The sequence below is a fragment of the Thunnus thynnus genome, chromosome 7 (genome assembly GCF_963924715.1).
Source record: "Thunnus thynnus chromosome 7, fThuThy2.1, whole genome shotgun sequence".
In the NCBI taxonomy this organism is placed as follows: Eukaryota; Metazoa; Chordata; class Actinopteri; order Scombriformes; family Scombridae; genus Thunnus; species Thunnus thynnus.
The window spans coordinates 15,391,947-15,404,490 of NC_089523.1; the positions used below are offsets into that span (position 1 = coordinate 15,391,947).

A 12,544-nucleotide genomic window follows, 5' to 3' on the forward strand; every position below is an offset into this window, starting at 1 on the left:
AACAAGACTATACAGCAAGCCTTGAAGTAATGTAGCTCAGGGTAAATATCTATTGCTCTAAGGTCATTAGAATGAGTATTGCTGATCTGTATGTAGAAAAAGACATCTTTTCTTTCTGTCCCCCTTCACACCCTTTACTTGTTCTCTTTTTGTCTCAGTCTCTGTCTTGGGAAATGATGTTTTTATAATATGACAGTGACATTATCTTGCTCTCTCTGTCCCTCTATCTATCTATCTATCTATCTATCTATCTATCTATCTATCTATCTATCTATCTATCTATCTATCTATCTATCTATTTCTGTCAATATGCCTCTCTGTCTGTCTGACTTCTATCTATCAGGGTTCTACTTTGATCCACCAGAAGGTGGCTCCACCCACAGAAGTTCATGGGTCACCGGTCCTGTCATTCATCATTCTGGAGCAGTTCAATGCGATTCGCTTGGTTCAGGTGTGTCAGATAAGCAGCGTTCATACCCATAAAAACACCTTTCACATGATTGTAGAATTTGATAGAGGTACACTCATGCTTTTTCTGAAATGATTACTACCTCAGAAGTACTTCTCATTTGGGTCATTTTTAGCGCCGGGTTTTCAGCATGCATCTTGCGATATACATGAGTTGGACATGTGTTAGAATTGTGGAAAGCTGGCATTGTATCTTGAAGATGCACTGGATGAGTGTGCCTCAAAAACACTTAGATTGTGTAATTAATCTTCTCCTGTAATGAGCAATTTTAACACTTTGTAACTGATTCTGAGTATTTGGTAAAACCAACAGTAGTGCTGAAAGGCAAAAACTCACAAATAAAAATGGCCTCAGCAGTACTATATTACGGTACTTGTGTACTGAATATTTTCTTCACACTTTCATTATATTTGAATTTTTTTTAAAAGAAAGCAAAGCAATCAGATGAAAATAAGAACAAATCACTAACTACATCCCTGGTTACTGAGCAGACCGTTATGATGACAGGGCCTGTCAGTCATCATGAAGCAGTTGGTTCAATGACATGATGTCAAAAATAACGCTGCAGGTACCCATGCTCTTAAACTATAATCTGTAATTGTTGTCACAGGGTATCCATCAATCCCTGGCAGCACTGAGCAAGGTCATCAGAGGGACCCAACTGCTAACTCCTGAAGTCCAAAAACTGGCCACTGCCCTGCTCAATCAAGAGGTAAGAGAGTACAGAGAAAGAAAAAGGGGAAATATTGGCTTCATATTTATGAGTGACAACAGTGAGATATTAAAAATGTAAGAGACAGATCGCTGCAATGTTCATCAAAGTTGCACACTTATTCACAACCTTCCTATATCCTTTTGGCTAATAAGCATTTTGTAGGTCATCTTTTCTTCACTGACAGTTCTGTGCATTGTTGGGATCTTTGATAAATCCTGTCATACTGTAACATATACAATCAGGTCTGTGTCCTCGACATACAGTGTGAAGTGAAGCTTTCTCTTCACTATATTGTGTCAGAGGTGGAGAGTGTAAAATTGCAGTGAAGTTGAGGCCACAGGGGCAGTTACACTATACAGAGCCACTAGTAGACAGCTAGCAAACACAGCATGTATCTTAGTGTGTCCCCAGGCTGAGATGAGGACAAAAGGGGATATGTTGGGGTAGAGGAGGAGAGATACACAATCAACCTTTCACTCCCCCTATGTTCGTAATCTCCTGAGAGCAGCCTTGGGCATAATTCCTTCATCACTGCTTTCCTGCTCTCTCTTTTTACATCAATCAGCAGGTCTTTAGTCTCCTTCCCAGCCAACTTTCTCTAGTTTTCATCTGTCTTGTCTCTTTCCTTGTCTCTTCCCCCTCTATTGTATTCTTTCACTATAATCAGTGCTAATATGGCTGCAGGGGAGGGCTTTGTGATAAAATCAATATCACAATATTAACATGAACGTGATATTCAATGCATTGAAGTGTATTCCATTGTAATACATGATATTATTTATATCATACATAAAGATGAGGTTTTTGTGATGCAATTCAAATAAAAGTAGATTAAGTAGTTGTATATTATGATTGCATGTCACAACACCCCAAACATACTTTAATCACCTTTTTTTTACTAACCCTGTTAAATCAGAGCTTGTGGTTAAATCTAGGATTCTCACAATTTAGCTGAAAGAGATTCTTTGTCCATCTGTGTCTGTGGTTTGTGTGCCTTGATGCACAATGAAATGTTCTGATGTAGCAGCTTGGCAGACAATTGAGGATTCCTCAATATGGCATTATAGCTGACCTTTGTAACTACTCAGTATATAAAACAGATGAGCTCTAATCCCTGTCGAACTCATTTAGAATTGTTTTTCTCCCTTTGAATTCAACTGATCAAACAGTTTACATGGCCCAAAGAAGTAAGCACTGCTTTTTTTCCTTGATGATCATTTCTAGGACCCGTTTTAGTTGTTTTCTCTGTTTGTATTGTACATAATGATAATGCAGCATATAAATGAGTTGTTTGATAAGCAAACAGATATGTTTTGTTTGTTTTGTAGAGCAGTACAACTTTGTAGAGTTTGGGTCTTTTTAATCATACCAAAATTATTGGCACAGGCCTGTTTGTAAGCCATCATGTCAGTGTTTTACAGACGCAGATCACAGTGTATTGAACAAAAGTCCCTTGAGTATTCTTGATTGAAAAGGTTTTGGAACCTTGAAAAAAGCGGCTGTAGCTGCCATCTTTGTTATCAACCCACTAAATCCTCGCTGTCATAAAGATGACAAGCTGTTTGCTCTTGCCTTCGCAGAAAGAAGACATATATTTACAGTATAGACAGAAAGTCAAATGCTTCAATCAATATAGTATACATATAGATTTTTTTTTTTTTCTTTACAAAAGAACTCAACTCTGTCATTATGCTGGTACTGTAAAATGTACAGAAGTATTTTCAGTCTCCAGCATTCATTATGTCAGAATCAATTGGATAATTTGAGGTACATATACCCGTTGATAGCGCCAACTCAAACAAAATGCTAGACAGAATAAAATAGAGCCCGAGTTTGTCTGATATAGCTGAAGTTAGTCATTTTTACTGCATACTACAGTATATATCAATCAGTGCCATGAGTTTATTAGTCAGACCATTGGCTGTTTGACTTTTTTTCTCTAGGAGTAATGATGTATTAAACGTCCTCAACTAATAAATAAATAAAAAACAGTTTAAATTATTTTGTTAGCTCAAGTACATAAGTGCATATATGTTATTATACACATTAGTTAACAGGTGAACTGCTGAAATAAAATGTTAAAGAGTTTATAAGTTTTACTAGCAAATAATATTAGATACATTTTGCAGATCTTGGGGTTTAGTGCACTATGTCCAACCATGCCATGGGTGTTTAGCTCTCTGTTTTAACCAACCTGATTAGCCCACTTTCAACCAGAGAAAGGAACAGAAAGAGCTGAACAGAAGAGGTGATATGATTTATTTATTTGGACAATGGACCATTTGGGGTTGTAATATTGTAAAAGTATGGCAGACACAGCTCTGGAGGGATCAGCTCCATTGCCCGTCTCCTCAGCTGTGCAGTAAAAAAATAATTAGATACTTGGAAACTACCCAAGCATCAGAAGACAGTGGTAAGCATCACTGCAAAACAGAAATAAATATCACCACTGGCTTTAGTCTGTGGAGAAATCATTAATATTATGACATGAGGACTGATGCAGACTGAACTTTTGGATGAAACGATCTATGGTATCAGTTTCAAAGCCGTTTGTAGCTGTTTATTTTATTTATCACAGTTACTTTCAAGCAAACTGCAGTTCATAAGCATGACTTGGTTAAAGGAATCTTTTTGTTCAAAACATCTGTTTGCCAGCAAACCACACAAATTCAAAGGAAAGTTACCTTGAAGACTAGCTCATTCACACAGATTAAATGCTCTGGCAACAAGCTCCAATGCTAAATTACATGCGCATTCCTCATGAGACAATATGCACCATAAGAATTGTTTGATTATAAACTGACTAAACACAGAGTAATTTGGAGAAAGTATTCATAGGTTTTTTGTTTGTTTGTTTGTTTTACGCTAATTTAAAGAGAGCTCAATCCTGCTTAGTCTGTTCATTTGCCTTTATGTAAACAAATATTTGGTCTTAGTGGCCTGAAAATGTGTAAAGCCTTCGGATTTTCAGATTTTAGGAAATGCAGCTGGCATATTAAATGATTAGAAAACATATTATTGTAAGAAATTTGCACCATATAAATTTGCATGTTTATCTCCTTAAAGACTTAAGTGTGACACACACACACCAACAATAGGAAAGTGACTGAATAGCTGACTTGCCACTGAGAGATATAAAGGTCCCTTTTAGTTCCATTATGACTTCCAAGCTTTAACAACGTCAAATTCCCAATCCTCAATCTCCCACTGTGAATATTAGTGCATGTGTGTGTGTTTAAGGCTGTTCTTTGATCTCTATTAAACAGTTTAAAGAACATGGACTGCCTAACCTATTCCAGATTTAACAGTTGTCTCCTGAGGGAAGCTTTCTTTTGCCACCCACACACACACACCGTGTTTGTCAGTGCCTTCCAAAATGACTCATTTTAATATTTTAAATGTAGACATATAAGTGTTTTCTCATCAGTCATCTCCAAGGTAAAGGTATAATTGATGTTAGTTAATTCTAACTACTTGTTAGGGAGGTATTGTAGTTATAGTTAAAGGAAAGCAACCCTGATTTTTGGTAGGAGATGGGATGTGAAAGCTATTCTCTGATGTATAGTAAAGGTCAGATGCTTTGTGTGTACTTTTGTATGGCCATCCATTCATCCACCCCTCAATACCCTTAACTTTTGCTGCACTATATCAGACTATTCCTGCTTTGGACTCTTTTTTAAAAATGGACATGCCACAATTTAGTGGTCACAAAGTGACTTTTAAGAGCGCTTTAGCAACATTATTTTAAAAATTGCCTGCAGGACAAATTTAGCGACTTTTCTGGGCAGACATAAGCTACTTTCCCTTGAAGAATGCCTTCAATACAGCTCAGTGAATTTGCAGCCCTCCTGCACACTGTGGCTCTCTGGGTTGACAGCCACAGTGAGAGAGAGAGAGAGAGGCACTTTCAGTCGACCACACAGCAGCCTGACTGAAGCACATAGTTTACTGATTGCAGAGTATCCACAGCATATGTGAAAAGTGCATGGTTTACTTTCTTCTTGCTGCCAGTTGTTTGCTTTTTTTACTATTTATATTTTTTAATCATGGGTCTGAATAACTGTCTTTCCTGCTCTATGCCTGTTTCCCTCTTTTTCAGTGTCCTCTGACTTGGCAGAATAAGTGGGAGGGACCAGAGGAGCCAATGCAGTACCTCAGAGCTGTGGTAACGCAGGCTCTCGCCATACAGGTAATGCATGGACACATATAGAGACGCACTGTCTCCTCCGTCTTTTTCTTCCTCTCTCTCGCTTTCAGAATCTTAAAATGTTGTAAGGATAAAAGTTTGTCTAATTTAAGGGAGTCGTGAATTTTATTCCACCTATGAGGAGCGTAATAGGTGAATGCAGTTTTTTCCAGTTTTGTATTGATATAAGGGATATCCAAGGTGATGCATTCTTGTGAATGGGTAAGGTATCCCATATTTCTGAGTCTTAAAAGTCATGATAAATAAAATGGTAGTTTATGGTATGGTAAGTGATGTCCATCCCACCTTCTCATAGAAGATACAATGATGGGTTCTAAAACTGTCACCTGTAATAAATCTAAGAGAACTGTGATATGCAGCATCAAGGGGTTTGAGGGTATGGACAGCTGCATACATATAAATTACATCTGCATAGTCAAGTACTGATAAATGTTGTCATCATTTAGTTTTAATTATTCCCTCAAGAACTGACATTCACACCAGGACCTTTGTCTTTAACAAAAAAAAAAAAAAATCAGCAGTAAAATTTCTGTGGCATAACTGGTAGTAAAGGCGTTTGCTGATGACCTCTCTGGTTATTAGAAAGCCCAGATTCCCCTGAGAATCCTCAGTGGTACTACTCCCACGAGAATGAGGCTTAAGAAGACTTAAGAAGAGTTTTCTAATCAGCATTAGTATAATGATTGAGGGATCCATCCATTTATATCCTAGCGGGAGTCTTGTCCCTCTGTAGTGATGAATATTACAGGATTTCTGTAGTTCTGAACCATTTAAAATGGACCTTGCACCTCAGATATCTTAAAACATGAATTGGAATCCCACAGTGGTCACGGACCGTTTTCTTGTGTATCCACACATGAGAGGAGTCCTTCAGCTGAGCCTGGGTCCAAGGGCCAGACTAAGTACTTCAAAGTTATAGTTCAGGTTTAAAATTATTTATGACCAATCTAGGCAATGTGATGACTAAAACCATGCCAGAATAATTCTAGTGTTGTTTTCAAAAGCGCTTCATAAATAAAAAGGGATTAATATATAAAAGCATGAGGTTCTGGGATGTGTCAGCCAGGAAATAAAGGTTCTGGCTGAAACTCCTTTCTGTCTCCTCTCGACTGTGTCTGACTATACGCCTATCTCAATGAGGTCTGGCAGGCTAGAACACACACACACACACACACACACACACACACACACATTCAGAAATTATTTATTTCTATGTGAATTTGATGCATTTCATTATTCGTGTGGGCGAGCCTCACTGCCTGTGTCTGTCTGTCTGCCGGCACTGCCTGCCTGCCCATCTGTTTGTGTGTATGTCTTCCTGTGTGCGTGCCATCACTCGTTTCTTTCTGTCTGCGTGCCTCCCTGTCTACCTGCACTGCATCTGTCTTCATGTGTGTCTATCTGGAGGCAGCGCTGTCCTTAACTGTCTATTTCCGCCCATCAGTACTGAGTGATATCTCTGTTAGCGGTGTGTCTGTGTCCTGTTCGCTAATCAGTCCAATAAAGGCGGAGTGGGCCAGAGCTGCTGCTGTGTGGAGCCGCTGCAGAATAAAGACCTAACAGCGCAGCAGTGCACCAGACGCGCAGGACGACCTTGAAAGCAAACACATGCACTTGGGCTGCCCCCCGACCGAAGATTTTCCTAGTCTACTAGTAGTCATTAGTTCAAGCCATTAGTCGACACATAGTCGTTGCACGTTTATGATACTAATTTAATTATTTAAATATATATTTTTGGGGGCATCAGAAAATGGTTTGAGTTCCAGGGCTGAGAAAGAACATTATAAATAACATTGTGAACACTTTTCTACATTACAGAGAAATACAAAACCATAATAACAAGCATTTAAAATATACATTTTACAAGCGTGCGTACAACGTGTGCGGCTTGTTAACGGCAAAAGCGGTAATGATTCAGAATGTCAACATCACTCCCCTCGGCTGGGTGTCACCATGTGTCGCCACTTCCTGTGTTTGTCATTTCAAATTAAAAGCCTTCAGCGTTTCATACACAGTCCAGCCATATACAAGGTTTTGACCTTGTCTTGTTAACGACGGCTCCGAAATGGAGTTTAAGGGGTTTTTTTTTTTCTTTTCATGCAACTAATCGACCAATGAAAACTTGGTCGACTGAGACTCTTTGGACGACTACTATTAGGGCTGCACCCCTAATAGTAGGTGACAAATACTGTGCATACCAGCACACACTGGCTCGCTGTATTATTAATACCCCAGATTCTCTCTTAGTGCTCATCTCTACCTGTGTGTGTGCAAGTTTGTGAGCATACACATTCATCCGCCTGCAGGTATGTACCTGTGTTAATGCTTGCATTTGTGCATATTCTCTCTTGGCATAACGCTCATCCCAATTTATCTTTGAAGCCAGGGCAAACTGATGCTGCACTGAAAATGAATCCATTAATAATAGAGATTGGATCAGATGTTTGCTTATTCTGCCTCTATTTGTCAGCAATTTTCTTCAGCTGACCTTCAAATCCTCTAGTTTCTACGGTGATTTAGAGAAAACTGCCTACCTGTTCTAAAAAAAATGCAAAAGAGGCCCAGAATAAAGAACTGCAATCTTAGGTCAACTCTCAAATCTGTCCACTGCAGCCATGCAGGCTTCTATCATGATAAACCTGGCTTTAAGTATAAAAAGGACAGTGAAATCAGTTGTTGTGCCACTCAGCAACATTTCCAAAAAAAGAAAGGAAAACATTCAAACTATGAAGTAAGATTGTATTCAGATATCATATCAGGTTAAGTCCTGTGCTGTGCCTTTGACAAAAATAACTAGTTTTCGGAGTGACACGGGAGGAGGCTGCTTACCTGATCAAAGCAGATGTTGCTGAACAAGGTGGACTGGATGAACACCTTGGATAAGGCTTAGAGGGGTCTATCTCTAGCCATACAGATCCACACTTCATGCTTTGCATCAGTGTTTGTTTACTTGTAGCTGGATACAGCATTTGCTCTCTTTGCATACATTCCTTTCTCTGCGCGCATGTATCTGTGTATGTGTATGTACTGTATTTATACACATGCTCAAATGTGTGTGTATGTGTGTGTGTGTGTGTAGTAAGTAATTGGGGTTGCAATGTTATCAGCTTGTTGATGTGGTGATAAAAGGACAAGGAGACGTTAAATACTCTATTGGCAACAGATTTCATTGACTTTATGTTTTGCTCTCTCTCTTCTTTATGCTCTATATCTGTCTTTTGTTTTTGGCTTTTTAAATTATCATAGAGAATATTGATCTCTGAGTGGAATGAAACATTGACTATGTATATTTTCTGTAACCAAACTTCTTCATGATGTGATGGTGAATATTTAGTACACATACTGTAAGTTAAGAGTTCAGAACCACCTCTCTTTGTGTCAGATTTCACCTCTTAAACTGAGTTTTTTTCATTATCTTTCATTGATCCACTAAATGAATTGCCTGACTCCTGTGTGAAACTGATTTTATGCCTGAATTATGTGTTTTCTCAGAGTGTTTATTTCTTATTTGCTGGGTTTTTGGTTCATTAATCTGTGTGTGTGCGTGTGTGTGTTTCTCTCTTTGTCTGTGTGTCTGTTTATCCAGAGTTGGGTGGAGCGTGCAGGCAGACAAGCTCTTCTGTCAGACACTCTAGATCTATCTGAGCTCTTCCATCCCGATACCTTCCTCAATGCCTTGAGACAGGAGACTGCCAGGTAAAATGTGTGTGTGTGTGTGTGTTTGTGTGTGCAAAGAAAAGGAGTGCTAAGGCTAATAACATTTTATGATTTTTAGGTCCATGGGTTGTTCTATGGATAGTTTGGTGTTTGTGTCATCATGGAGGAGTCCCATTGTAGAGGCCAAGCTACAAGTCAAGGTAGAATCACAGCAAACACATATTAACGAACACATCATGCATGCAGACAGCAGACACACACATACGCTGCTCTCATCCAGCTGGCGATGCTACAAACAAGGCAGACTCTGGCTGAGTGATAACTGGAAAATAATAGAGGAAGAGATGGCAAGGACAGAATACAGATGCAGATAAGAAGGCAGGAGCTGAAAAAGTAAAGACACCGCAACGAGAAAGAAAGGAAAGAGTTTGCTGCGTATCCACTAGAGGCGTGTCTGCTCCTTGCATGCTTTTTGATGCACTTGATGTAGAAATTCATACATTTAAGGAACTGGGTGCACACACTCTGTATAATGCCACTCTCAGTCTTTATGTCTCTCCGTCTCATGCTCTGATTTTAGGCTGATAATACGTCTATTGTCTATTATTTCATTGCTTTTAGGCATTTGTTTCTTTTCCGTCTTGCCAATAAAAATTGGCATGACTTTACATGCACTTAGTTAAAATATACAAAAAGAGAGGGGAAGGGTGTTGGTGCTTAGAAAGAGGCTGCAGCTGCAGGGAGGGAAGGGAAATACTCAGACATCTGACAGAGGAAGAAAGCGAGGGGATAATTGTTGTGAGGCAATGAGCTCTCTTACACACACACACACACACATACGTACACACACAATGTAGCTTTTCTGGATTTGTCTCTCTCTCACTCTTTCTTTCTCTTGCCCAGATTATGGTGATTTAGTAGTCGTCTGTGTATGTCTGACTTGACGCCAGAGTTCCCTTTATTGTCTGGCCTACTGTGGAAAATCCCTGAGTCATTGGACTGAATTCACTCACAGAAACACCCTGTGTCTCGCATGTGCTATATGCATAACATGCTAGTTAATGCAAATGTGTGTCTCCCTCCTACGTTCAATAGAGTATCTCCCTTTTTTTACATACACTCTTTTCTTCATTTCTACCTACTATGTGTATCTCACCGCACTATAATGCATCTTTATCTCTTTTTATCTCTTCAACCTGCCGCTTTTAGTAATCTCTTCCTTGTAGCTTTCTTTCTCTCTCTTCCTCGTAATCGTATTTTTTTGTCTTTCCTCCCGCCATCGTCTCTGTTCCTTCACCCAGTCTGTCGCTCTTTTTTGCAGGTGGGAGGTCTCCAGTTGGAGGGTTGTAGTTTTGACGGTGTTCATATTTGTGAGAACCAACATGACTCCCCAAGTGTTTCAGCTGTCCCACCTTGCTACATGGCCTGGGTTCCACAGGTATGTGTGTCATTTTACCACAGAACAGCAACCTATCGTTGCTTTCATCTGCGGGATATCTCAGATTTGTATGAATGGATGAGTGTAAAACATGGAGAGGTACGCTTTGACCCAAAGAGCAATAGATTGGGTTTTAGTGGTGATCAGTGCTATTTTTTATTAGTGAAGTGATGCATATTTTAAGGAAATGTTCAATGATTAGACTTTACATTTAAGGATAAAGCTGTCTATTTTCTACATTTTTCTTACTGTCAACAAACCTTGTGCAGAGCCAAACCAACAATGAATTGATCCTATTTACAAATATTATGTGTCCAAAGCCCGATTTATCCTCTTTCTCTGTGCTTTAGACCTCCATTGTTGTCTAAAACTATTAAAAACACATCACTAAGCCTCACTGCTGCACTGGGTGACATGTTCCTCCGCCCCAAAGGCAACGGCTGCCGTAGGTTGTTTTACAAACAGCTCCAAAGATTGCTAATAGTGATAACATTTTAGGAAAGAAGTTCCTTGTACGGCAGAACTTTTCTAGCTTGTTGTGCTACACATCACAACCTCTTGACTTTGTGCTACATTGTGATACAACAAGCTATGGAACAATAGTCACTGCAGTTTCCATATAGGTGTATCTTTGAGGGTTTGATCGTTGATTTGTGATGTGGTTGTTAAACATCTACCCATGTTTTGTCATTCTTATGCATTTAGACAATATAAGCAATACGTTTGCATACTTATTTGTGTTTCACATTTCATCCTAGAACTCCGCTGCTGATTCTGCAGCCTCAGAGGAGAGTATCTGGCTGCCTCTGTACACCAGCTCAGACAGGGTGAAGGTGGTCACGCACATCTGTCTGCCTTGTGGAGTGAACCCCAACCAGTGGATACAGACCGGAGCTGCTCTCTTTCTTAAACAGCAATGAGAGAACATCATTTTGGGTAGAACAAGCACACAGAAAAAAGTGACAGCAGTGACTTCTGTAACCACTGCAAGCTAAGATGTTTCCAGCCAGGTGAGGAAAATATTGTCATAAAAGGCTGACCTGACCGGGGCGACAAATTATTAACGCTGCAAAATGTCAGGCTCTGATACCGATACCATCGTTTTCTAATTAAGCACTTTAGCTTGGAGACCAAAAACTTTAGCATGCGGTTATTTTATGACACCATCATTTGCATAAGATGGTACAAGGGAAAGCACCAGAGGGGAAGAAAGAAGTTGAAGAATAATTGACTTTACAGTAGTCTAGTACTAATATTTGAAAGAAAGACAAAAACATGGAGGGCAGGCTTCCACTCTGGAGCAGCAATGAGATATAAACATATTTGGATCACAGACTGTAACAAGCTTTAAAGCGCCTGAGTTCTCCTGTTGTTATCCTTATAAAACACTACACAAGACATCTTATACATTTCATAAAATATTGTAAAAGTGTACATTGTCATTGCTTGTTATTTTGTTTAAAAGACTAGTTTCAGTGTTTTTGTAGAGTATTTTCGAATTGTATTTATTCTATTCAAAATAAAGATGAATGTTATAACTGTTAATATTTTAGAGGTAGTGTTTGTATTAAATGCTATCAAGAGCAGCATTCTCACACTCACAGTCATTTCAACATGCTACTATTTTCTAAAAGTTGAGAATATTAGAAATAATAGAAAGCACTGATGCAGAGATGTATGTGTGTAGGTGTGTTTCAGCGCTGGACTGACCCTCCACCACACCCCGTCAGTACTCACAACTGTTCAACAGTAAACAATACAGATCACACTTCACTGTGCTCGCTCTGTCTCTCACCCAATTCTGCTGATACAAGCTTTACAGGCATGAAACGCTTCAGTGTCTGTTCCCAAAGCAAATGGTGATTCTCTCTCTCTCACACACACATTCACAAGCACTCAGTTAGTCCCTAACCTCTGTGTGATTGGTTCTGAGTTGAGGTTGAGCGGAGTCAGTGAAGCTGTGATGGATGGCCACAGAGCTACAAGGGAGACTGTGAGGTTTGTAGTGTGTGTGTGTGTGTGTGTGTGTGTTTGTGTGTGTACATGCATGTGTAGACA

At 39.4% G+C, this 12,544-nt stretch overlaps 1 protein-coding gene across 5 annotated transcripts in view; it reads left to right on the forward strand.

Moving 5' to 3' along the window:
- The window catches only part of dync2h1 (dynein cytoplasmic 2 heavy chain 1), a 127,804-nt gene extending 115,773 nt beyond the window's left edge, over window positions 1-12,031 (forward strand). For all 5 annotated transcript variants that reach the window (XM_067594554.1, XM_067594555.1, XM_067594556.1 and 2 more), the window contains 7 exons: window positions 344-451; window positions 1,080-1,181; window positions 5,284-5,373; window positions 8,978-9,087; window positions 9,167-9,248; window positions 10,370-10,486; window positions 11,245-12,031. In XM_067594554.1, the coding sequence (XP_067450655.1) occupies window positions 344-451; window positions 1,080-1,181; window positions 5,284-5,373; window positions 8,978-9,087; window positions 9,167-9,248; window positions 10,370-10,486; window positions 11,245-11,406 (771 nt within the window). In that variant the 3' untranslated portion in view covers window positions 11,407-12,031. The remainder of the gene's footprint in view (window positions 1-343; window positions 452-1,079; window positions 1,182-5,283; window positions 5,374-8,977; window positions 9,088-9,166; window positions 9,249-10,369; window positions 10,487-11,244) is intronic.
- The last annotated feature ends 513 nt before the right edge of the window (window positions 12,032-12,544 follow it).